This window comes from Notolepis coatsorum (genome assembly GCF_963971535.1).
Source record: "Notolepis coatsorum genome assembly, chromosome: 9".
NCBI lineage: Eukaryota > Metazoa > Chordata > Actinopteri > Aulopiformes > Paralepididae > Notolepis > Notolepis coatsorum.
The window spans coordinates 142,836,552-142,864,467 of NC_140173.1; the positions used below are offsets into that span (position 1 = coordinate 142,836,552).

A 27,916-nucleotide genomic window follows, 5' to 3' on the forward strand; every position below is an offset into this window, starting at 1 on the left:
GAACTGTGTGTAGAAGCCATTCACTGTGGAGCCAAGCAGCCTGAGCCAAGCAGTTGTTCCTGAACAACTCACTATGGCGGCGTGAGTTCCATCCCTCTGAGGAATCAAACCATTTATGTACTCAATAAGATATATATATATATATCGGTACAATGTGAATACGTCATATTCCTGTGTTTTAAATTACGTCGGTCATAGGAATTTCTTTGGGGGGGGGGGGTCACCTGCCAGCAAAGGTCGTGGACCCTCTGTTCTCAGACGCAATAAGAAATCATGCTTTCATACAACATGTATTTACATGACTTCACTCTGCGAGGTGTTTTATTTCCACACGATTGCTCATCATGACTCATCGTGGCTTTCGTCTGCCCCCCCCCCCCCCCCCCCCCCCCCCGTTGGACCTCACAACTCTGCAGGCGCTGCAGAAAGACGTTCTGTCCAACGCCAACGCTCTGAACGAGGTCATCGCCGGCACTAAGACGTTCCTGGAGGAGAACCGTGGCAAGCTGATGCCGGAGCAGGTGGCCGTCATCGAGGGCAAGCTGGAGGAGGCCCGGAGCAAGGCCAAGCTCATCGACCGGCGCGCGGAGGAGTCCAGGAAGGACCTGGAGAAGGTCGTGACCTCTGCGATAAAGCAGGAGAGTGAGAAGGTCAGAGTTCGTGGTACACACGTTACACCAATAAAAACAAAAAAGTACGATTTATTCCATTTTTTTTCCTCATAATGAAAGGTTAGTATGATTATAATGAGGGGAAATATAATAACCTCCCCTTTCTCACTCTTTATCCTAATCGGTAATAGGAAATAGGGGAAATAAATAGAAACAAATAAGGAGAAAAGAGAACGAGCCATTGTTTTGCTTTGATATTTATATAACTGATCACATTTTTGTTGTCTCAAACTTTTTTCTCGTCAAGGACCCCCCCCACATTGATACATATCCTCCATTAGAAAACATTTTGCCCCAGAGACCCCCCATCTGAGAAAATATTCGTCGTTACCTGGTTGTTACATAATGATTGAATTCAGAACTCGGTACGCGGTACTAACTTCTAGTGACGAAAATATGAGTTGAAATTAAACTATTTCCAATTTTACTGGAGACCCCCTGGGACCTCGTCAAGGACCCCCACTTTGAGAATCACTGATCTAAATGAATCATTATTAATTCAGTACACCGATTGTGTGTTAATTTCATTCATTCATTAATGCAGTAAATCTATGTATTAACTAGGGCTGTCAGTTTATCGCGTTAATTAGATTAATTAATTACACAGCAAATTACCGCGTTATGAAAATTAACTCAATTTTTTTTTTTTTATCTGATTCATTCCATAAGAACGTAGAATACACATTTACAGACTTTTTTTTAATATGGTCCATTTGCATGTTCTTGGTATCTGATTCTAGGGACATCTATGTATCTCAGGGAATGTATTCAGAAATACTGTATCTGTTACTAGGCTTGAGTAAAACGTAATGAACCAAATGAGAATATCAATTAAATGTTTGACTTTGACTGAATAACACCACATGCTAAAATTGACCAGACCTGACAAATCCAAGCAAATTAATAGATGGAAGATGATTAAACAGAAGGTGTTGTAGATACAGTACTGAATTCTGCCATCCGGACACATGCAATTTGAAATATGATTATAGAATATAGAATATCAGGCATAAAATGGTTATGCGATTAAAATGCGATTAATTAGATTAATTAATTACAAATCCTGTAATTAATTAGATAAAAAAAATGTATCGCCTGACAGCACTAGTATTAACCAATACTTTGGCGTGAGGTTTTAATTGCATGTAGTCAGTGGCCAGTGACCGAATCAGTCCTTTCACATTAGTAATGTATAGCCTCATTTAAATGAATTAATCATCATTAATCATTAATCAATCACTAATCAATCGATCACTCTCATTTGTTGATCCACGGTACCCGTCCCTGTAGGCGGCAGCCGTGGAGCAGCTGGAGGAGAGCAAGAACAAGATCGAGAACCTCCTGGGCTGGATCTCCAACATGGATAATGAAAACGTGAGCGGCCTCGACCGAACGGACCGCGCGGCGGGCAAGCAGAACGGGAACGCGGCGCCACCGGAGACCGCGGCCACGGGGGGAGAGATCGGAGCGGGCGACGACCCCAACGGGAACACGCCGGACACCCCGGATCCCGAGAGGGAGGCCGGTGGGACGGAGAAGGGCCTGGAGGAGCAGTATGACAGGATCAAGGTAAGATTCGATTTCCTTGTGTTCCTTGGTGTTTCTTCACGGCTGACCCCTATAAGTCGATTAGTCGACTAATCGGTCGAAAGGAGCCGTAGTCGACTGGCCAACCTCTTAGTCGAATATATATAAAAAATAAAATAAAAAAGATCTATAATATTTTATTTTTTATTTTATTTTTTTATCATTCTTTCCAAAAGAAAAGAGGCCTAGAAGCATGGCTAACGCTAATGGCATGCATACCAGAGGCTAACTGCCTACGAAAACAGGCACAGAGGCACTGAAAGAGGATTTCACCCATCTAATGAACACACTAGACTAGACAAATATCAAGATGTATCCATCAGTGGACCAATTGCATGCTTTTGCAGAGGACAAGAAGCCTTCAGTCGACTCCTTCAGACATTAAGCACCCCCACAGCCCAAATGGAATGATACAAAATAAATAAATAAATAAAATAAATTTTAATTTAAAAATATTACACTTTTTTATTTTTTTTGTCGACCAATAGTCGACTAACAGCAACTTTTGGCCAATCATAGTCGACCATCCAAATCCTTAGTCGGGGACAGCCCCAGTTCTCTGGTTACAGCATACAAACTGGGTGCATCACCTCTCGTTGTTCCCAACTAATAACTGCACCTGACACCTGCTAACGTCCCCCCTGTTGTACGTCAGCCCCTGCACTCCAGCCTCTGTCACCCCCGCGGCTTGCGCGACCAATAGCGTCGCTGCCAGCCCGAGATGGCGGAGTGCTGCTGAGTGACAGCTCGGCTGACCAATGACCCCCGACTCAGGGTCGCTACAATAGCATTGTGAGAAACGGTTGTCCTGTGGTCCTGTGTAGCTCCACGGCATGAGTGCCGAGCGTGGCACTAACCTGGCCAGGGTTAAGAGGGTTGATTCCCCCCGTGGGTAAAATGTATGCTGTGTTCGAGGAATCCTTTTGGTTGCCCAAAATAATAGCTTAGTTCACACCTAGGTGAGAGGCCAAAGGCTACAGCTCTCACCCCTCTCTCTGCTTAAGCTCAGTGTCTCCTTCTCCTCCTCAGTGTCAGTCTCCTAGCTGGCCAAAGGAGAGCCCTCCTCTTAGCCCAAGCTCATTTAACCCATTTGTAGGCTACTTCGTAATAATTGTTTTTACAATTAAACCTATTTTGATCAGAAGATCCGTCTACAATATAATTGATTAAAGCACAATCCACACATGCTCATTCCATTCCTAGTACTAGAAACGTGCTGCAGAAACGTAGTCATTCATTCATAAATGATGTGTTGTTGTGGAAAATGATTTGACCACAAGTCCGGTGAACTTTTTTTAAGAGAAATTGAGATAGAGTCAATGGATAGGAAAAGGATATAGTTTATTCTGTGCACAGAATGTCTCAGTTCGATACAGAGAGCGGAAGACAATCTGCGAAGTGAGCCACGAGGCCCAAGGATACTTTCAGCCTTATAGTAAAAGAAATCAAGGTTTTGCATACAGAAAAAAAGTCAAGCAGTTCTCATAAGATAACAGTGTGGGATGAATACTGATAAGCTGCATCTGGCTAGCAGGACCTGAGTCCCTAATATCTTGTTATGAGAGAGTTGGTCATTAGAGTTGTTCCAGACAAAACATGCTCTCTGTACGCTAGAAGGGGTTCCCAAACTTTTCAGGCCGGGACCCAGAAAATAAGGCGTCAGAGAGCCGCGGCCCAATGCACATCGTCAGGCTTTTTTTTTTTTTTTTTTTTTTTTTCTTTTTTTTTTTATGTGACCGATTTTTTAAGCCAAATATCACTTCAATCCTATTAAGTTAGTTCAAGTTAGTTATTCATTTATATGTGCTATTTATGAGAGGGCTAACTTGTTGCAAAATAATAATAATGATAATAATAATAGCCTCATTAAAATACTATTGTTGCTTCGGTTGTTTTCAGCGTTTTATGTGCATAATCTGTTATTTAGTTTGAAATGTTCGTTGAAATAAGTAGATTTTTCGTTTTTGTTTATTTATTAAGTTAATATAAAACCATATAGTCACATTTTAGAATACAATAGAATAGAATTTTAGAACACAACTTGAAACACTGTCCTGGCCTGCTTCTAATTCAGTGGCAAAAAAAAAAAAAAAAATTGGGATTTTATTTTTATTTTTTTTAAATCATCTCGCGGCCCTCCCGTGGCTGCTCGCGGCCCACCTTTGGGTCGCGACCCCGACTTTGGGAACCACTGCGCTAGATCATTTAGCCAGTAAGCTGGTTTATCATAAATGGAGTAACGGAATATTATTAGGGCTGACCCCTATTAGTCGATTAGTCGACTAATCGGTCGAAAGGAGCCGTAGTCGACTGGCCAACCTCTTAGTCGAATATATATATAAAATAATTAAATAATAATATTTATATATATTTGTATTTTTTTATTTTTTTTTATCATTCTTTCCAAAAGAAAAGAGGCCTAGAAGCGTGGCTAACGCTAATGGCACGCAAACCAGAGGCTAACTGCCTACGAAAACAGGCACAGAGGCACTGAAAGAGGATTTCACCCATCTAATGAACACACTAGACTAGACAAATATCAAGATGTATCCATCAGTGGACCAATTGCATGCTTTTGCAGAGGACAAGAAGCCTTCAGTCGACTCCTTCAGACATTAAGCACCCCCACAGCCCAAATGGAATGATACAAAATTTAAAATAAATTAATTAATTAAAAATAAATATTTAAAATATTATACTTTATTTTTTTAGTCGACCGATAGTCGACTAACGGCAAATTTTGGCCAATCATAGTCGACCATCCAAATCCTTAGTCGGGGACAGCCCTGAATATTACACAAAATATTGCACAAGGAATGTAACATAGGATTTGTCCCACGATACGAATACGTTTCGACTAACAGTCGAGGTTGTAGTAGTAGTCTGTCCGTGACCGGTGGTGGCCCCTCTGTCTCACTTCCTCCAGGCCCGTCACCAGGAGATCGTGGCCCAGCAGCAGGAGCTGATCACGGCCACCAAGTCGGCCCAGGCCCTGCTGGACAACAAGCAGGCCCAGGTGCTGTCGCCGGCGGAGAAGGACAAGCTGCAGCGGGACATGGAGGAGCTGAAGGGCCGCTACGACGCCTCGCTCACCCAGGCCGAGCAGCAGATGAAGCGGGTGCAGTGCGTCCAGGAGGAGCTGCGGAAGTTCCAGGGCGACTGCGACGAGTTCCAGGTTTAAGTTTAAGTTTATTTGGATCCCCATTAGCCACAGCAGTGCTGGGGCTATTCTTCCTGGGGTCCATAACACATAAAATACAGTTAAAGAGTTATACACTCACAACATTTACATGTCATACAGACAATTAAAACAACAATAAAAACCCTTATACACTCATAACATTTACATGTCATACAGACAATTAAAACAACAATAAAAACCCTTATACACTCACAACATTTACATGTCATACAGACAATTAAAACAACAATAAAAACCCTTATACACTCACAACATTTACATGTCATACAGACAATTAAAACAACAATAAAAACCCTAATCAAATTCATAATACAATATAAAAATATATATACGCCTTATGAATTCATAATACAATACAATAATACCTACTCATAATTAATTCATAATACAATACAGCATAATATACTATTTAGCTTTTACATACATTATCTATGTTCATATCAGCCAATTATACAATCTTTTAATAATATATCCCTTTATCAGACACATGCCTTTTCATCCATATATACCTATCCCTTTATCAGACACATACATTTTCATTTACGTACACACTATCTATTAGGGAATGTCAATTTCTTTGGTTGAAAATGTTGTTTTACCACGATTTTGAAACGACATTTACTCTTCTCCTGCTTAACATGTCTGGGAAGAGAGTTCCATTCCTGCATACCACGGAACATGACAGTTCGCTTCATTGCATTCGATTGCCTAGGTGTGGCTGGGGCAGGCGGAGGCGGACGTGGAGGAGCTGGGCGCGCCCGCGGGCTCCCTCGACGTCCTCGGCGGCAAGCTCCGGCGCCAGAAGAGCTTCTCGGAGGACGTGATCGCCCACAAAGGGGACCTGCGCTTCATCACCATCTCGGGGCAGAAGGTGCTGGACGTGGCTAAAGCCTGCGGAGGAGCTGCAGGGGGCGACTCGGGGGGTAAGAACAGCGCGCTGCTGCCCGGCGTGGACACCTCCGGAACCTGCTCTGCCGTCAAGGAGCGGCTGGACTCTGCGGCCGGTCGATACAAGGCCCTGCATTCTCAGGTACACCTACAGCCTGGAGGTCAGGGGTCAAGGGTCAAGGGTGGACGTGTCAAGGGTGGTGGACATGTGATATGGGTGGTGGTGGGCTGTGGCATAGATATATATAGAACACTAGATAGCTTAAGGCGGAGTCACCAGCGTCACTGAACCGCCGCCATCTTGGGAGGGTCAGCCTTGAGTGAGAGTGAGTGAGCTGCACAGACAAAAATACTCATAACTCGCTGAAATATTGACGGATTTACAAACGGGTTGGTTTGCTATAAACATCAAATATGTAGTTATGATACTGCATACTTATAAAAAAAAATTCTTTTAAAGATGTTTTTTTTTACAAACCGCTTGAATCATAGCCACGTTAATAATGCTTGTAATAAACCAAACCGTTTGTAAATCCGTCAATATTTCAGCGAGTTATGAGTATTTTTGTCTGTGCAGCTCACTCACTCTCACTCAAGGCTAACTGGAGCAAGATGGCGGCGGTTCAGTGACGTCGCTCTCCATTGGCCGGCAGCGCGGGCAAGCTATCTAGTGTTCTATATATATCTATGGGCTGTGGGGCCAAAAACGACCATTTCATCGATTACTTGGAATTGCAACATGTTAGGAATTATTAGCTTCTCAGGTCTTATATATCATCAATATGTTTGTAATGAATAAGTAAGTTATTTTGAAAACACATACTATCATTAAAATACCTCCCAAGCAGAGAAATGAGCAAGTAGAAGAATATCACATCACTCTCTCTGGAACCATTTGGAGTGCCAACAAGAACATTGGGGAAGGGCTCAATTTGACCTTTTGGGCATCTCTGCTGCAGACGATCTGTCTGATCTAATAGGTTACAATGGCTTGGCTTCCTCTCGCCACACGGTGGCAGTATTTGTCTTTCCCAGAAAATGGAAAAAATTACCGTCTTTGTAATGCCTTCTAGCAGCAATAGGGTCCAGCAACTGTTGTTGCTGGCATTGTGTGATTGAAGATGTCAATTTCATGGTAACAATCAATCACACTTCTCATTTCTCACATGATCCGTTGCTTTGGGACACACCTCAGCCAGCGTTGAACCTGTTTTAACATTATCACGCGTGTGTGTGTCCCTGTTTATATCAGCGGCCGTTCCAATCAATGTCCCCCCCCCCCCCCTCCCCCCCCCCAGTGTAACCAGCTCGGCGGCAACCTCAGAGACGTGGTGGACAAATACAACAAGTACGAGGACTCGTCGGCCGGTCTCCAGAAGTGGCTCAACGACTCCGAGGACGAGGCGAGGAGGCAGCAGTCGGAGGCCATCGCCGCCGAACCGCGAACGCTGCAGAAGCAGCTGGAGGAGGCCAAGGCACGACTTTTACGTTTACTACGCCTTCACTCAAGGGTGGAGCACCGAGAGAGGCAGACACACAGACACGTTTACTACGCCTTCACTCAGGGGTGGAGCACCGAGAGAGGCAGACACACACAGACACGTTTACTACGCCTTCACACTCAGGGGTGGTGCACCGAGAGAGGCAGACACACAGACACACGTTTACTACGCCTTCACACTCAGGGGTGGTGCACCGAGAGAGGCAGACACACACAGACACGTTTACTACGCCTTCACACTCAGGGGTGGTGCACCGAGAGAGGCAGACACACAGACACGTTTACTACGCCTTCACCCCAGGGGTGGTGCACCGGGAGGCGGACACACAGACACGTTTACTACGCCTTCACACTCAGGGGTGGTGCACCGGGAGAGGCAGACACACGCAGACACGTTTACTACGCCTTCACCCAGGGGTGGTGCACCGGGAGAGGCAGACACACACAGACACGGTTACTATGCCTTCACCCAGGGGTGGTGCACCGGGAGAGGCAGACACACGCAGACACGTTTACTACGCCTTCACACTCAGGGGTGGTGCACCGAGAGAGGCAGACACACGCAGACACGTTTACTATGCCTTCACCCAGGGGTGGTGCACCGGGAGAGGCAGACACACGCAGACACGTTTACTACGCCTTCACACAGGGGTGGAGCACCGAGAGAGGCAGACACACGCAGACACGTTTACTACGCCTTCACTCAGGGGTGGAGCACCGAGAGAGGCAGACACACACAGACACGTTTACTACGCCTTCACTCAGGGGTGGAGCACCGAGAGAGGCAGACACACACAGACACGGTTACTACGCCTTCACCTCAGGGGTGGTGCACCGAGAGAGGCAGACACACCCTGTATAACATAATACACGTAGAATCTGTAGGCAGAAGAGCCCCTCTTGCTACTGCGCATTGTTCACATTCCTTTGTTTTGCTTCGATGTGCAGCTTGAATGTGAGTGGGTATACGGGGGGGGGTGCTCGTATTGCTGGGCACACATTAATTAACCCTTTAACTACCACACTACCAAATGGTTAACCCTTTCACTGCGACAATACAGACGGTTAACCCTTTCACTGCCACACGACAATGGGTTAACCCTTTCACAACCACACTACAGAAGGTTAACCTTCTGTGTTGTGGTAGTGAAAGGGTTAACCGTCTGTAGTGTGGTGGTGAAAGGTTAACATTCTGTAGTGTGGTGGTGAAAGGTTAACCTTCTGTAGTGTGGTGGTGAAAGGGTTAACCGTCTGTAGTGTGGTAGTGAAAGGGTTAACCGTCTGTAGTGTGGTAGTGAAAGGGTTAACCTTCTGTAGTGTGGTAGTGAAAGCTTAACTTTCTGTAGTGTTGTATTGAAAGGGCTAACCTTCTGTAGTTTGGTAGTGAAAGGTTAACCTTCTGTAGTGTGGTAGTGAAAGGTTAACCGGCTGTAGTGTGGTAGTGAAAGGGTTAACCTTCTGTAGTGTTGTAGTGAAAGGGTTAACCTTCTGTAGTGTGGTAGTGAAAGGGTTAACCTTCTGTAGTGTGGTAGTGAAAGAGTTAACCGTCTGTAGTGTGGTAGTGAAAGGGTTAACCTTCTGTAGTGTGGTAGTGAAAGGTTAACCTTCTGTAGTGTTGTAGTGAAAGCTTAACCTTCTGTAGTGTGGTGGTGAAAGGGTTAAGAGCCTGTGGTGAGGCAAGCAATAGTAACCTCAACAGCAGAGTATAGCAGAGATGACATTTCATCCTATATGTGTTCTACTGTGGTGGGTTGCCTCTGGAGGTCATCACCCCCACCACACCAAAACTATTCCAACAACCTAAAGGAACATGCCGACATTATGGGAAGTGCGCTTACCCATGTCCATGCATTAAAGCATTCCGTCTCCAGACGGATTTCCGTCAATTTGATTGGGGAGATCCGTCCATTTGATTCGCGGTCTGACGGAATTGGCTACCTGGTATAATATGATTTGTAGATGCGTACACATTTAAACAAAATTGAGCCAATCAGAGGCGCCAAATATGAAGAAAAAAAATCGCGCCGCGCCAAGCAGAGTCATCACTCAGCGACTTGAGAGACAGGACGCTGCTCGCACTCGCTGCTATACCGATTAGCTAACGTTAGCTTAATAGCGTCGGTTAAATGGAAGGAGTAAGCCGGCCACTAAAAAGAGAACCCACCGCGGGGTTCTCAGATGAAAAGGATGAGCGGGACCACCTAACAAAAGAAAGTTTAGAGAGGAGAGGGCGTTTGAAGAGACTGGCTAGGCAGCGCTACTGGAGGCTGTAGTGGTGAGTTGTTAACTTGTTCCGTGTGCCGCAACTATGTCAAAAACAGAAACAACACTTTTGTCATTGTCGTGTTACTTCACAGTACAATACGTGAGTCCCCTGCTGTGGTTGTGAGTAAGTTTATTAGCTTAACTCCGTAGCAACATCACACAGGTGTAGACAGTCTCCTCCCCACCGTATATTCTCTCCCCACCGTATATCTTTTTTCTACCATCCCCATCTAATGTACGGTCTCCTCCCCATCATAATGTATATAATCTCTGTTTGTTAGGATCTATGGGTAACTACTGTATATTTCTCTCCCACCCACCCCCTCCTAATGTACAGTCTCCTCCCCATCATATCATGTATATAATCTCTGTTAGGATATATGGGTAACATTACTGTATATTTGCATATCGTATATGTCACAAATGTAACAGTACTATATACCTGTAGACTGTAGTATCTCCCTATGCCATAAATGTCACTATGAATTGAAAATGGGGGACCCTGATGATGTAAACAAGACAAACGTCTTTCTCTGGTCTGCATCCCCTTGATTGATTGATTGATTGATTGATTGAAAACTTTATTAACAGATTGCAGAATGGGTACAATACAGTACAGCTCAATACACACAATTGTTAAGGGGATGCAGACCAGAGAAAGACTTTCGTCTTGTTTACATCAGGGTCCCCCATTTTCAATTCATCATAACATATATGACACACATGACATACAGATAGACAATACTGCTACATCTATACATTTATGACATACCAGATTTACAAATACAGTATTGTTTGTGATACAAAAATAGTCTAAAAAAGAGGGTATATACATTGGAGGAGGTTGGGTAGGTGGGGTGGTACATTGGAGGTGGTTGGGTAGGCGGGGTGGGGTAACTACATTGGATTATCGACAAAACCTTACTTGGTCCCAAGAAGAGGGTCTTGTGTATTAAATAAAGCCTACAGTCAGGACAGTAGGCTCTACAAGTAGGCTCCCTTAAAACGCTAACGCTATTAAAAAAAATAGTGGAGATTAAAATAAGAATATGACTTGGCCTGAAAAAAAGTTCAGTCAGGAGATTTTTTTTTGCTTTAATCCCTGCCCATGTCTCCAGAGTCAGACAAGAAGATAAGATACAGATTTCCTCTCTGTGCGTTCAGTAGAAAGCTATCCGGCTGCAAGCTAGCCTAGTTTAGCACAAATTAATGGAAACGGATTACAGACCACTAGCCTGGCTGTTGGCCAAAAACACCTCTCCTCTGAGTTTTAAGCTACAAAAAAGCTGCAAGAAAACGGTAAATCTCTGGAATCAATGGTTGCCAAATACTTACTGTCAAATTACAGTAAAATCAAATACATTTACAGATTACAACCTTTATTTAATGGTTAAAATGTTTTGATAAAAGGTAATTTACTGTATTTGTATGGCATTTACACTTAAAGTAGAAAAACAAAAGTAATCTGTAAAATAATATAGTGAAAACTAAACCCCAGCTCAGTGTGTTCTGTAGTTCTCCAGTCCAATCTTTGTCTGGGCTCCTGTCCCGAGGAAATATTTTGAAATTCATTGATTTATCTCCTACTGATTAGTTCTTGGAACACTCTGTGTTGGGTCTCGTCATGCCGCCTGAGAACTGTGCATGTGATGATTTGCCCACCATTGTGGTAATTGGTCAAGAATAAGAATCCACTGTGTATAAGAGTCTTAACCAGGGACTCGACGCGGCCGGGTAGCGCAGCGGACTAAGCGTCCATCTACCACCGCAGAGACAGTGGGATCGAATCCAGCTGCGTTACCTCCGGCTTGGTCGGCCGTCCATACTGACACAACTGGCGGTGTCAGCGGGTGGGAAAGCCGGTGGGGTGGGTCTTGGTCGTTGTAAACAGCGACTCCTACAGTTCGGTCGAGGCGCCTGCACAGCGAGGGGAGGATCTGGGGGAGGTAGTGTGACCCTTCCACACGTTACACTCCCCCCAGTGAGAGTCCGCGCTGCCAGGTGAAAATAAGTGGTGGGCTGGCTACACATGTGTCGGAGGAAGCACGTGATAGTCTCCGCACTCCCGGATCGACGGTAGGGGGTAGAGTGCGCAATGACCAGGAAGGGGATTGGGAATTGGCATAACGACTAACATTGGGATGGGAGAAAAACGGAAAAAGGAGGGGGGAAAAGATAAAAAAAAAACAGGGACTCGACTAGGCCCGCTCTGGGTTTATCTTTAGCCTTGCTAGCCTGGATCAAGCCCCTGAATTGCACACTTCTGCCCTTGTTAAAATTTCGTAATTTCGAGCACCCCAAATCTCCAGCACTGTAATTATAATAGAAGGGACAAAATGGGTGATTCAGGAGGCTGGATCTAGACATACTGTACAGCCTTGCAATAAGCACTTTTAAATTGTAAATGTCTTACACCTTGTCTAAACACAAAGCACGTTGTACCACTAATGTCGGACTCAAGAAGATACGAGACGCCAAGTGGACGGGTGGCAGAACAGATGCAGAGTTACTGATTGCTTCAAACATGAAGTGTTTTTTTTTTTTTAAATCATTGCCCAGCAGACCTGCCTCGTACGCAGCCGTTTCCACTTTAAAACGACACCACTGAGGCCAGAGTTCCAACTCAAAGCACACAAACAGTTAAAGGGGGAGCACCATGCATTTTAAGAATTCACATTATTGTAATTCTTGTAGCCCCCAGGACGCGTGAATATTTTCGGCAACCAACTTGTGTTTAGCGTTTCTCTGATTGGCCACTACGCCCATGTGACCACGGCAGCGTGAGAGAGTTGCAGCGCGGAAATAGGCTGTCTATTGCCATTCTCTAAGACAAACTCTAACCTTAACCAGCTCCTTAACAGCGCCTAAACTTAACCCTTCTAACCTTAACCAACTCCGAAACAATGCCTAACCTTAACCTTAACCAACTCCGAAACAATGCTTAAAGTTAACATGCCTAAACTTAACCGGCGAAAGAATGCATGTTAAAAAAAATAAATAAAAATAAATTGAAGGGAATCGAACTTGTCACCAACGGACCGCAGAATCCACAGCAAGGCAGCCCTACCAGTTGAGCTAGTTCTCGATGTTAAAAAAGGGGGGATTACTGCTACATAATGCTGCCGCGACAGAGCTCCGCGCTGCCGCTACGCTCCGCGGCAGAGCCGCTCCGCTCTGCTGCTGCCGCGTCGCCGCGGGGGCGTGGCTAGATGCAAGTTGGGCGTGGCTAGACACAAGTTGGTTGCCTTTAATATTTAGGCCCCCAGGACAGTTCAGTTAGTGTCTGTGAACATGTGAGCACCGCTCTCTCCTAAAAAGATGATGTCACCTATACAATGTAAAATCCGGGGGCTGCCCCATATGCGACGGATGGGTCAACGAGAACACTATAGAACATGAACCTCATCTGGGTGTAAGAAGAACTCCGTTTAGGATTGTTGTGGCTCCAAAAAAAAGGCAGTGTCCCTGTTAATCTTCCACCGAGCGGGACCCAGATTTTATTTCTATAGCTTCGGGGAGAATGGTGACCTGTGGCGTATATATATAGAACGACAACAATTGAAAAGGGTTAAGAAGCATTTCCATTCAGGCTCTGGTTACTTGCTGTGTTTGCATAGTAATGCCTGTAATTAGGCCAGTAAACGGCCCTGACAGGCAGCGCCGTAGAGAGAGAGAGAGAGAGAGAGAGAGGGCACATTATCCAGAAGTAGATGACATCCTCCGGCCATCGGATTGGGCCTCTGGCCGGCTTGTGAATACAAGAGAGAGAGACGAGAGAGAGAGAGAGAGAGAGAGAGAAAGAGAGTAATGTTCCCCGGCGTTTCTCCATGTAGAGGCAATGACTAAGAGAACACAGATATGCCAAGATAAGAGGCGCCTGCAGGGCCAAGAATGCAACACCGTCTCCAGCTTTGGTTACAAATCATCTCAGGAAGAAGAGAGATGCCAAGTTGAAACGGTTGAGACAGAGAAAGGTAGTGTTTTTTCTTCAGAACCGTATCTCCTCCTGAATGAACGGGAGATGCTGATAAACAACTTTGAAATGTGGAATTATAGTCTTGTTTGTTCTTCACCGAGAAAGAAAACGATATCTCAGGGTTTTGTCATCCGGCTGTCTTAAAATATCATCTTTAGTATAGTTAGCGTTCCTATTATAGTTCAGCCAGCGTGCTTCTAGCAGTTAGAAACGCATTGGTTTAACTATGGTAGTGGCTGTACTGACAGTGTTAACTACTAGTCGCTATACTGACAGTGACTAAAATAACTAACTAACTTAATAAATAAATAAATAAATAAATAAAGACATATTTTAAATGCCAGTGTGTCCCTGTAAATAATTAATAAATAAATAAATAAAGATACTTATTTTAAATGTCCCTTTAAATCTAAATGTGTGCCCAATGCAGTAGTTTTCTTCTTCTTCTTCTTCTTCTTCTTATTATTATTATTATTATTATTATTATTATTATTATTATTATTATTATTATTATTATTATTATTATTATTATTATTATTATTATTATTATTATTATTATTATTATTATTATTGTTGTTGTTATTATTAATATAATTATTGTTTTATAATAATATACTTACTATTATTATTATTATTATTATTATTATTATTATTATTATTATTATTATTATTATTATTATTATTATTATTATTATTATTATTATTATTATTATTATTATTATTATTATTATTATTATTATTATTATATTTTTATTATTTTATTATTATTATTTTCATGATCACTGGCAACGTTCTTTGTGGTGTATGCACATAGATATCAACAGTACAGTATATATCACATACAGTGTAGAATACAGAATACATGCACATGATGCACATGGATCCTCTACCTGGACTTAGTGAATACGATTATTACATCCTCTGTTCTGTCCTTCCTCTCTTGACCTCCAGGCGCTCCAAGGTCAGACGACGGGGCACCAGACGGCCGTCGACACGCTGCGCAAGACCGCAGACTCTCTGGTCACATCGGAGGGAGAGCTGCTGAGCAACACAGAGGAGATCCAGGAGACCGTAGGTGAGGAGAAGGCCCCAGGCAGGGCCCCTTGTTGTCATGACTACACCTGTTATTCCACTGTGAGGGAGACCGTAGGTGAGGAGAAGGCCCCAGGCAGGGCCACTTGTTGTCATGACTACACCTGTTATTCCACTGTGAGGGAGACCGTAGGTGAGGAGAAGGCCCCAGGCAGGGCCCCTTGTTGTCATGACTACACCTGTTATTCCACTGTGAAAGAGACCATAGGTGAGGAGAAGGCCCCAGGCAGGGCCACTTGTTGTCATGACTACTACACCTGTTATTCCACTGTGAAAGAGACCGTAGGTGAGGAGAAGGCCCCAGGCAGGGCCCCTTGTTGTCATGACTACACCTGTTATTCCACTGTGAAAGAGACCATAGGTGAGGAGAAGGCCCCAGGCAGGGCCACTTGTTGTCATGACTACACCTGTTATTCCACTGTGAGGGAGACCATAGGTGAGGAGAAGGCCCCAGGCAGGGCCCCTTGTTGTCATGACTACACCTGTTATTCCACTGTGAAAGAGACCATAGGTGAGGAGAAGGCCCCATGGGCAGGGCCCCTTGTTGTCATGACTACACCTGTTATTCCACTGTGAGGGAGACCGTAGGTGAGGAGAAGGCCCCAGGCAGGGCCACTTGTTGTCATGACTACACCTGTTATTCCACTGTGAAAGAGACCATAGGTGAGGAGAAGGCCCCAGGCAGGGCCACTTGTTGTCATGACTACACCTGTTATTCCACTGTGAAAGAGACCGTAGGTGAGGAGAAGGCCCCAGGCAGGGCCCCTTGTTGTCATGACTACACCTGTTATTCCACTGTGAAAGAGACCATAGGTGAGGAGAAGGCCCCAGGCAGGGCCACTTGTTGTCATGACTACACCTGTTATTTACTTTACTTTACTCTGTTTATTTGATCAGGGACAGTGCATATCAAACAACAGTTATACATTTATAAATTAATAAAAATTAACAACTGTAAATATGCCAACATTAGCACGGTTTTCAGCTGTAGTCCCTGGGCTAGGTTGTTAAAGCCAGAAAAGAAACAGACAAATAAGAAAGACATTAAAACGAATATAAAAACAATTTAAAACATATTCTGTACATTCACTCACTAGACATTCATGCATCTATCAGATCATGTGACAGACATACAAGGACATGACATGGTCAGGCGACACAGAGTACAGTCGAGTACAGTCATCCAGGCAACACACACACTCTATGATTCCACTGTGAAATAGGACACTGCCCACGTCCTGCTATCATGATGCTGAAATCATGCTTTAGGAATGTAAAGATGCAGGCTCTTCATATTTTAAGCATTGAAATAGCAGTGTCAACCAGTGTAAATTTTTTGCTTAGAATTCATCAATACTTGAACTCTGCAATGTCATCTGATGACCTTTTGGCTAGTTTTGGATTACAAAACTAGCCAAAAGAATACAAAGGAATTATGTCATTAAACTAACGATTTATTAAAATGTAATGACTGTAATTACATAATTATCATTATCTCCAAACATTTCAACATACATTTCAAAGACGTTTGTTGGTAGAATGGACATTCGAAGACCTTGCTCCTGTATCCAACTTTTTTCTTTCTGGCAGGTTCCCAAGGAACTCAATATAGTATACAATAAACAATTCAAACAGTTCAGTTGAATCTTTCAATATTTATACTCATCTTGATTATGTAACATAAATACTGAAAAGACTCTGAATTGCCCTGCGTGTTTATAGAGATGTCAAAAGATGATTGTGTCTTTAATCTCAATATCAAATATCCCAGAATGATCCAACAAGTTATTGAGTTATCAACAAGTTGATGTATTCATTCATTCATTTATACGTATCTCTAATCTGATTGCTTAACTGCACTGGATTGCAATCACCAATTATTTTCTATTCTGATTAATGTAATCTGATGGACGATATGGCCAAAATATCATATCACAATATTTATCTTAGTTTTGTCAGTATAATTGTTTTCATTAAATATGTATATATTGTAGATTACATATTACACACCGTTGCATGGATCCATGGCGGTATGCCTTCATATCTGGCACACCTCCCAGCCCTTACATGTAATCAGTTTTTCCCCAGCCTGCTATAATGTCATCATGAATCAGGAGGGACCAATTCTCTCCTGGAAAATGTTCCTACAGTATTTTCAGAATCTGGTATCGAGGCTGGACACCAGCTGGAGCTCATTGATGTCTCTCGCTGAAGGACATTCATAACCATTGATGTCTCGCTCTGAACGACATTCATAACCATTGATGTCTCGCTCTGAACGACATTCATAATCATTGATGTCTCTCTCTGAACGACAAACATAATCATTGATGTCTCTCTATGAACGACATTCATAATCATTGATGTCTCTCTCTGAACGACAGACATAACCATTGATGTCTCTCTCTGAACGACAGACATAATCATTGATGTCTCTCTGAACGACAGACATAATCATTGATGTCTCTCTGAACGACAGACATAACCATCGATGTCTCTCTCTGAACGACAGACATAATCATTGATGTCTCTCGCTGAAGGACAGACATAATCATTGATGTCTCTCTATGAACGACATTCATAATCATTGATGTCTCTCTCTGAACGACAGACATAATCATTGATGTCTCTCTGAACGACAGACATAATCATTGATGTCTCTCTGAACGACAGACATAATCATTGATGTCTCTCGCTGAAGGACAGACATAATCATTGATGTCTCTCTCTGAACGACATTCATAATCATTGATGTCTCTCTCTGAACGACAGACATAATCATTGATGTCTCTCTCTGAAGGACATTCATAATCATTGATGTCTCTCTGAACGACAGACATAATCATTGATGTCTCTCTCTGAAGGACATTCATAATCATTGATGTCTCTCTCTGAACGACAGGCATAATCATTGATGTCTCTCTCTGAACGACAGACATAACCATTGATGTCTCTCTCTGAACGACATTCATAATCATTGATGTCTCTCTCTGAACGACAGACATAATCATTGATGTCTCTCTCTGAAGGACATTCATAATCATTGATGTCTCTCTCTGAACGACATTCATAATCATTGATGTCTCTCTCTGAACGACATTCATAATCATTGATGTCTCTCTCTGAAGGACATTCATAATCATTGATGTCTCTCTCTGAACGACAGACATAACCATTGATGTCTCTCTCTGAACGACAGACATAATCATTGATGTCTCTCTCTGAACGACATTCATAATCATTGATGTCTCTCTCTGAACGACAGACATAATCATTGATGTCTCTCTCTGAAGGACATTCATAATCATTGATGTCTCTCTCTGAACGACATTCATAATCATTGATGTCTCTCTCTGAACGACATTCATAATCATTGATGTCTCTCTCTGAACGACATTCATAATCATTGATGTCTCTCTCTGAAGGACATTCATAATCATTGATGTCTCTCTGAACGACAGACATAATCATTGATGTCTCTCTCTGAAGGACATTCATAATCATTGATGTCTCTCTCTGAACGACATTCATAATCATTGATGTCTCTCTCTGAACGACAGACATAACCATTGATGTCTCTCTCTGAACGACAGACATAATCATTGATGTCTCTCGCTGAAGGACAGACATAATCATTGATGTCTCTCTATGAACGACATTCATAATCATTGATGTCTCTCTCTGAACGACAGACATAATCATTGATGTCTCTCTGAACGACAGACATAATCATTGATGTCTCGCTCTGAACGACAGACATAATCATTGATGTCTCTCTCTGAAGGACAGACATAATCATTGATGTCTCTCTCTGAACGACAGACATAACCATTGATGTCTCTCTCTGAACGACATTCATAATCATTGATGTCTCTCTGAACGACATTCATAATCATTGATGTCTCTCTGAACGACAGACATAATCATTGATGTCTCTCGCTGAACGACAGACATAATCATTGATGTCTCTCTCTGAAGGACATTCATAATCATTGATGTCTCTCGCTGAAGGACAGACATAATCATTGATGTCTCTCTCTGAAGGACAAACATAATCATTGATCTCTCTCTGAACGACTGACATAATCATTGATGTCTCTCTCTGAACGACAGACATAATCATTGATGTCTCTCTCTGAACGACAGACATAATCATTGATGTCTCGCTCTGAACGACAGACATAATCATTGATGTCTCTCTCTGAACGACAGACATAATCATTGATGTCTCTCTCTGAACGACAGACATAATCATTGATGTCTCTCTCTGAATGACATTCATAATCATTGATGTCTCTCTTTCTGAACGACAGACATAACCATTGATGTCTCTCTCTCTGAACGACAGACATAGTCACATTCAGACATCCGAGTCTCTCCCTCTACCTACCGAACGCTAAACGCGCACCCTGATTCGATTCCTCGTGTTCCGCAGATGACATTGTGGAGCGCTACGACAACCTGTCCAAGTCCGTGAGCGATCGCAACGAGAAGCTGCAGATCACACTGACCCGCTCCATGAGCGTCCAGGACGGCCTGGACGAGATGATGGGCTGGATGCAGAGGGTGGAGGGGAGCGTGAAGGAGAAGGACCGGGTGCCTCTGAACTCAGCAGCCATAGGGGACGTCCTCAGCAAGGAGGCCGTATGTGTTCCATACCCCCTCCTTTCTTTGCTCTGTTGTCTCGTGTCTCGTCTACTGTACCCTGAAACAGGTCTTTATAACCTGAACTCCTCTCAGTACACACTTAAAAAAGATGCTTTGAAAAGACACAAGCTAGTCCGTGGTTTTAAAACACATAGGGGCATCTTATTGGCAACACGTCTTAACAGCGACGCCATTTTAGGCTGTCTGTGATTCTTTTAACACACCGACCTGTGTTATTTAAATCTTCTTTTAGGGTGTAGCATAAAGTAGTATAACATGCTGTGTCTCTCTGACTGCCCCAGATGAGTAATTCAGCCTGGTTATTATTGCTGTAGGGAAGGTTTAATAAACATAGCAGTAATAGATTATGATTAATTATGAATACCCTTACCATAATGTATGCTTAATACATGTAATATTAAGCATATAATGTACATCAAATGTATGCTTCACAGTTAGTAAAGCTTTGGTTTTATATTTCCATAATTATCTACATCAGTGTTTCTTCAGAAATGGATTAGCTGCTAGCCGCCGCTAGCCTCCCTGCTAGCTAGCGATCCTCCTTCTCATTTAAACTGTACCGTAACTTGACGTTCTACTGTTCTACTCTGATTTTAAGTGTTTCTTGAAAGGCACTATATAAATCCAAGTTATTATTATTTTATTATTATCAAAGAACTATGCACACTGGATGACGTCTAGGCATTCAGACACCGTTGTCCGCTCCGTGTGTCTCTTGAGCAGGCTCTGGAGCAGGACATAGCGAGCCGCCAGGGCAGCATCTCCACCATGAAGGCCAAGCTGAAGAAGTTTGCGGAGACGGCGGACCCGTCCGCGGCCGCCCAGCTACAGTCCAAGATGGAAGCCTTGACCCAACGCTTCAGCGACGCCTGCGACCAGCACAAGCAGAAGGTGGTCGGGCTAGAGCGGCTGAAGGACAAGGTGGAGCAGTTCGAGAAGACCACGGAGAAGGTGCAGCAGTTTGTCAAGAGGCGCTCCGAGGAGCTGCAAGAGACGGACGGGCCCGGGAAAACGTTCAACGAGCTCTCGCGGCTCACACAGGTGGGTAGTAGGGCTGACCCCTATTAGTCGACTAATCGGTCGAAAGGAGCCGTAGTCGACTGGCCAACCGCTTAGTCGAATATATAAAATAATATATATATATATTTATAATTTTTTATTTAAAAAAAATAAAATCATTCTTTCCAAAAGAAAAGAGGCCTAGAAGCGTGGCTAACGCTAATGGCACGCATACCAGAGGCTAACTGCCTACGAAAACAGGCACAGAGGCACTGAAAGAGGATTTCACCCATCTAATGAACACACTAGACTAGACAAATATCAAGATGTATCCATCAGTGGACCAATTGCATGCTTTTGCAGAGGACAAGAAGCCTTCAGTCGACTCCTTCAGACATTAAGCACCCCCCACAGCCCAAATGGAATGATAAAAAATTTAAAACAAATAATAATATATTTCTTTTTTTTAAATGTTATACTTTTTTTATTTTTTTGTCGACCAATAGTCGGCTAACGGCACATTTTGGCCAATCGACCATCCAAATCCTTAGTCGGGGACAGCCCTAGTGGGTAGTGAACGTCACCCAGTGTGAAGTATTAAAGGGGGCTATAGATAACATTCAGCCACTAGATGTCGCACTAGAGCACCAGTCGTTTATCCAATCAGGTGCATTCCACGTGGGGAAATGGGAATTAGGGAGGGGGTACGTGCCTGCAACATGTAAACAACAACATACATTTTGGACCCGCAATTTTTTTCTCTCTCGCTGTTACAGTATGTCACGAAGTAACCGCATTAATTAATGCTCCGAGTCTGACGGCGGCTAAGTGGCACAGTGGGCAAGGCACTCACGCAGGAGATGCTGGCTTCGAGCCCAGCTCTCGGCGTTGCTACCAGCTTGGCTGGTCGTTCATACTAACACAATTGGCAGTATTAGGGGGTGGGAAAGCTGGTGGGTGGGGATCGGACGTTGTGGACAGCGACTCCTACAGTTCGGTTGGTGCGCCTGTACAGCAGAATCAGGAAGTATCGGGGGCAGCGTGAGCCACTGAGAGATTGCGCTGTGCAGGTGAAAAGATGCGACGGCTGCCTCCTCGTGTACCGGAGGGGACACGTGATGCAAGGCTTGGTCCTCACTGCAGCCGACCAGTGGGAGGCATGGTCTAGCAACGTTCGAGACAGGGGAGGGGAGAATTGAAGGGAGAATTGGCGAGGCGAAATTGGGATGGGAGAAAAATAGAAAAATAAGGAGAAAAAGTGGATAAAAAAATAATAATAATAATAATTTGACTTGTTATAACGTATGAACGTATAGGACACTAAGGCGGAGATAGAGGAACACGCCAAGGACCTGGAGACGCTGCAGACGCTGTCCAAGGAGCTGTCCGGCCTCGGCCCCGAGGGGAGTCAGGCCCAGATCCAGAGCAAGATGGACGCCCTGCACAACACCTTCAACGCCTTCAAGGACACCGTGAGAGAGAAGTAAGCTCTTATGTATACTATCGGTGTATTTTCACAAGAGCAAATACAAACCTGCGGAATGTGAAATGTGCAAGCAGGCTGTCTGTCGCGTTTTTTTTTTTTGTTGTCAGAACCTGACTCAAAGGAAGGGCAAAATGTGGAGACCACGCATGACTTTTTTAAAGTACATTTTTATTTATTTAACACAACTACATTTTAAATATGCAATCGGTTTATCAGTAGTGTGGATGTGTGAACATGTATGGGTGTGAGAAAATCTCAAATAAACCAACCCAAAAACCACCAGAGAGAGAGAGAGAGAGAGAGAGAGAGAGAGAGAGAGAGAGAGAGAGAGAGAGAGAGAGAGAGAGAGAGAGAGAGAGAGAGAGAGAGAGAGAGAGAGAGAGAGAGAGAGAGAGGGAGAGAGAGGGAGAGAGAGGGAGAGAGAGAGAGAGAGAGAGAGAGAGAGAGAGAGAGAGAGAGAGAGAGGGAGAGAGAGGGAGAGAGAGAGAGGGAGGGGAGAGAGAGAGAGAGAGAGAGAGAGAGAGAGAGAGAGAGAGGGGGGAGAGAGAGAGAGAGAGAGAGAGAGAGAGAGAGAGAGAGAGACTACCGGTAGATGCACGGTCACACCAATCCAGGTGTCAGTCATCATTCCCAATGAGCCACTCCCCAGATCCCCAGCAACCAACTAAACACAACAGTGGTCTTGAGGCCAATAATGATTGCATCATTATTTTAAGTATAGTTACCGGTAGATAGTTTCAAAATAACCACCTTTGGAGCAGGTTGGCATGCATCTGTATACATGGGTATTTTGGTCACATTAGGTCATTCCTGTAACGTGGAGATGGAAACAGCGACCTTTCAACTACCAGGTGGTCTCTCCCTAGAGATGACGTAGTGGTTTAGAGACTCTCACATCTGGAACCTCATCGGGATCGAATCCCATCAGAACCTTCTCTCCTGTGTCTCCCCTATCTTTTCTCTCGTCTGACTGTCTCAATAAAGAAACGAGGGCACGATAGAAACAACAGATGCAGAGCGTTTTTTTTTTGTCACACAGATTGACCCGGTCGAACGCAAAGTGGCGTGAGTTTGAGCCACGACTAGGGCTGCACGATTTTGGGAAATAATCGAATTTTGCGATTTTTCTGACAGATATTGCGATTGCGATTACATTTGCGATTATAATATATATATTTTTTAAGCAGCCCCACAGAGGTTTATTGTAAAATGCGGCTTGCATCTGGCCTACGAGGGTGGGTCTGTTCGGGACACCGAGCCTGAAAATGTTTCTTTTTACCTGGGAATCGATACCGGTACCCAACGGTACCTTTTTCTCTGTACTTTACTCTCCCTCTCTGAAGTCTAAACTTCACAACACACAATCTAAAACCCCTTACCTCCCTCTCCCAAACCGATCTTGTATCTCAATGGGACTTCCTGGTTAAATAAATGTAAAAAAGGGGCGGCTACGTGGCGTAGTGGGCAAGGCACTCGCCACGAAATGCTGGAGACGCTGGGCTCGTCAGTTCGAGCCCAGCGCTCCACATTTGCTTTCAGTTTAGCTGGTCGTCCGTACTAATACACATTGGCCGTATTAGAGGGTGGGAAACTGATGGGTGGGGATCGGGCGTTGTGGACAGCGACTCCTACAGGTCGGTTGGTGCGCCTACGCAGTAGAATCAGGAAGTGTCGGGGGCAGCGTGAGCCTCCCACGCGTTACTCCTCGCCACTGAGAGATCGAGCTGCGCAGGTGAAAAGATGCGACTGCTGTTACCTCGAGTACCGGAGGGGACTTGTGCTATGTATGACTTAGTCCACATTGCAGCCGGCTTGTGGGAGGCAAGAAACAGCGTCCGTGACAGGGGAGGGTTGAATTGGATGATACGAAATTGGGATGGGAGAAAAATATAAAAAAAATTGGAGAAAAAGTGGATCAAACAAAAAAAAATGTAAAAAAAAGAATAATTGCATCATTTCAAATCGCGATTTCGATAAAAAATCGATGAATCGTGCAGCCCTAGCCACGACTGACTTGACAAGAGTGAGTCAGTGATGTTACCGGGGGGTCAATGAGACGCTTCACATCAAAGTGGAGCGAACTACTCATAAAAAATAAAAATAAAAAAAAAACACCAGTCGCTCTCCCTAACTAATGTGTGGGCTTGGCGCCGGTGTTCTTCTCCTCCGCGGCTGCAGGGAGGAGGAGGTGTCCTCCTGTCAGGACCAGCTGGGGGCGTTCAGGTCCGCAGCCGGGGTCCTCTCCGAGTGGCTGGAGGAGACCACGGAGAAGGTACCAGCGGTTCAGCCAAGCGGCAGCAGCGAGGAGCGTCTGGGAGAGGACCTGCACCGAGTCAACGTGAGTCACCACCAGACATCATCACACACTGTTTTACACTGCGGCTGTAGAGACACTGTTACTCTCCCACGCGTGTTTAGACTAGTAACGCCAAGACGAGACAAGACAGGTCGGGGTAATGTCAAAGCAGTAGTCATTGATTACAGTACATACGCCACATCTGATATAATAGTATGCTTCTTAACCCTCTGATGTCTAAGCCCTTTTGTGTGTGTCTGTGTGTGCGTGTGCGTGTGTGTGCATGTGTGTGTGCGCGTGCGTGTGTGTGTGTGTGTGTGCCTGTGTGTGCGTGTGCGTGTGTGTGTGTGTGCGTGTGTGCGTGTGTGTGTATATGGGGTGGGGTGGGGGCCGGGGTTCAAGGTCAGAAACAGTTTTGGTTTTGAATCGCTGCGTTTTCAAACATTTTTGAAATGTTAGTGCAGAGGGACATTATGGGATGGTCTAACGATTGCCTTTCCCCCCCATACTTAGATTATGTGCAATACGTTTTCAAACAACTTTTGGTTTGATGAAGGTACACCAGAGACCGTCGATGATACCACTACTTACTATGATAACGTTTTGTAAAATAAAACAGTACACGTTTCTGGCTCCTCTGGATTACTCTTGAGAACCAGAGAGAGACTTAATCATGTGCTAGTATTGGGGGGGGGGGGTTGTTTTGTAATGGAACAAGATGGGTCTGTTCCAATAGGCCACAGCTCTATCCTCCCTTGTCTCCCTGTCGCTTCCCTTGCCAAACTAATGGGAGGTGAGTGGTTGGCTACTCAGGAGTAGTAGAGGATAAGGCAGAGTGAGCCACTCATTCCTTGGACTCAAGAGACCCCGTTTCCACCTGGTGTTAACATGTGATCTGTATCTGGATGTGTATTATCTTCTGGATAATGAGAAACACATGATAATGTCAAGGTGTGAAGGCAACGCACAGAATACGCATTGCGACTAGGGATGCTCGATATTGGCTTTGTTACCGATACTGATATACCGATATTGTCCAACTCTTAATTTCCGATACCGATATCAACCGATACCGATATATGCAGGGTTTCCCCCCCCAAAAAACTGAATAATTTCTCTTGTTGTGGAATTAACACAACATTATGCATACTTTTGACAATAAATAAAGTCAGAATTTGTTCTTACTTGCTTGCCTGGGTAAATAAAGGTTCTAGAAATGTAAAAAGAAAAATTAAAATGTTTTTTCTTTTGAAAACCGATACCGATATTTTCCGATATCACATTTTAATGCCGATATCGGCCGATAATATCGGTAGGCCAATAATATCGGACATCCCTAATTGCGACCAGTTAGTCTGGGCTCACGTTGTGATCGGATCTCGGGCGGAGTCAGCCAGGTGGAAATGCAATCCGTGACTGCAGCTAGATGTGACTGAGTGATGGGCCAATCAGAGCAGCTAGATGTGACTGAGTGATGGGCCAATCAGAGCAGCTAGATGTGACTGATGGGCCAATCAGAGTAACCTGTGTGTATTATTTCAGAGGAAGCAGATTGATTATCTGAAATGGCTTGATTCTGTTGATATCCAGGGGTATAGACATCTCAAAGGACTTTAGTCATAATTTTCACAACAACAATAAGAACAATTCTAACATTTTGGGTAATGTTACACCAACACACCTTGTGTGTATTCAGGGTGTGGCTGGGTAGCGCAGTGGACTAAGCACTCGCCTACCACCGCAGAGACTCTGGGATCGAATCCAGCTGTCAGCGGTACCTCCGGCTTGGTCAGTCGTTCCGACTAACACAATTGGCAGTGTTAGCGGGTGGGAAGCCTGGTCATTGTAAACTGCGACTGCTACTGGTCGGACGGGGCGCCTGTTCAGCAGGGAGGGGATCTGGGGGATAATAGCGTGAACCTCCGCACGCGTTACGTTCCCCCAGTGAGAGTCCTCGCTGTCAGGTGAAAAGAAGCAGCTGGCGACTCCACATGTATCGGAGGAGGCATGTGGTAGTTCTACACCCTCCCCAGGCCGACAGTGGGGCAATGCACAAGGGAATAGTACTGCTATCCTGTCATGCTTGTGTTCTACAATATGACACACATAATCAATAATCATTTACTAAGGAGCAGCTAGTACTGCTATCCTGTCATGCTTGTGTTGTACAATCTGACACACATAATCAATAATCATCTAATAAGGAGCAGCTAGTACTGCTATCCTGTCATGCTTGTGTTCTACAATCTGACACACATAATCAATAATCACTTAATAAGGAGCAGCTAGTACTGCTATCCTGTCATGCTTGTGTTGTACAATCAGACACACATAATCAATAATCATTTAATAAAGAGCAGCTAGTACTGCTATCCTGTCATGCTTGTGTTGTACAATCAGACACACATAATCAATAATAATTTAATAAGGAGCAGCTAGTACTGCTATCCTGTCATGCTTGTGTTCTACAATCTGACACACATAATCAATAATCATTTAATAAGGAGCAGCTAGTACTGCTATCCTGTCATGCTTGTGTTCTATAATCAGACACACATAAGTAGTGATGCACGATATATCGGCCGCCGATAAAATATCGGCCAATATGGCTGTTTTTTTACACATCGGTATCGGTCCGATATCAAGATAGGGCTGATATATATATAAAAAATCATTTTTTTTTCTTTTTACATGTTTTGGCCTTAAATAGTTTCAAAATATCAGTCATTTCTGAAAATAGGTTACAAAAGTAAAAAAAATTATGCGTTTTGGAAAATAGCTCTTTATTTGATTATCATAAAAAACATGTTTTCTATACAGAGATATCGACATCGGTAAATATCGATATCGGCCACAATTTTCACATCGGTGCATCACTACACATAAGCAATAATCACTTCATTGTTGGATTGATTGATTTCTTCCTCAGGGTTTACTGGAGGAATGGACGTCCAAAGGACCCGCTGTCCAGGACCTGAGCAGCAAAGGATCAGTGCTGTGCAGTCAGATCAGTGTCCTCACGTCTCCCGCTAAGACAAAAACGTCCAACAAGACAGGTATGCTTACACACACAAATGCGCACACGCACACACACACACACATACACGCACACACACACGCAGCTTTTTTGTCTTTGTCTAACAAGTCAGCTGTAATGTCTGCCACACACACACACACACAACACAGCCTATTTGTTTTGAAGCTTTCAACGGATTGGAAGCACAGGGATTGGAAGCATTTCTGATTCTGTAATAACCACTAACCAACAGTAACCATCGTGTCCGG

General features: G+C 44.0%; 1 protein-coding gene across 1 annotated transcript in view; it reads left to right on the forward strand.

Annotated features, from left to right (window-relative positions):
- dst (dystonin) overlaps positions 1-27,916 on the forward strand; it is a gene marked incomplete at its 5' end in the record, with an annotated part of 232,374 nt that overhangs the window by 85,731 nt on the left and 118,727 nt on the right. The window contains 11 exons of the mRNA XM_084322030.1: positions 417-650; positions 1,962-2,240; positions 5,185-5,433; positions 6,173-6,490; positions 7,647-7,823; positions 15,042-15,165; positions 19,618-19,826; positions 20,574-20,891; positions 22,166-22,332; positions 24,514-24,673; positions 27,561-27,687. Of these exons, the coding sequence (XP_084178156.1) occupies positions 417-650; positions 1,962-2,240; positions 5,185-5,433; positions 6,173-6,490; positions 7,647-7,823; positions 15,042-15,165; positions 19,618-19,826; positions 20,574-20,891; positions 22,166-22,332; positions 24,514-24,673; positions 27,561-27,687 (2,362 nt within the window). The remainder of the gene's footprint in view (positions 1-416; positions 651-1,961; positions 2,241-5,184; positions 5,434-6,172; positions 6,491-7,646; positions 7,824-15,041; positions 15,166-19,617; positions 19,827-20,573; positions 20,892-22,165; positions 22,333-24,513; positions 24,674-27,560; positions 27,688-27,916) is intronic.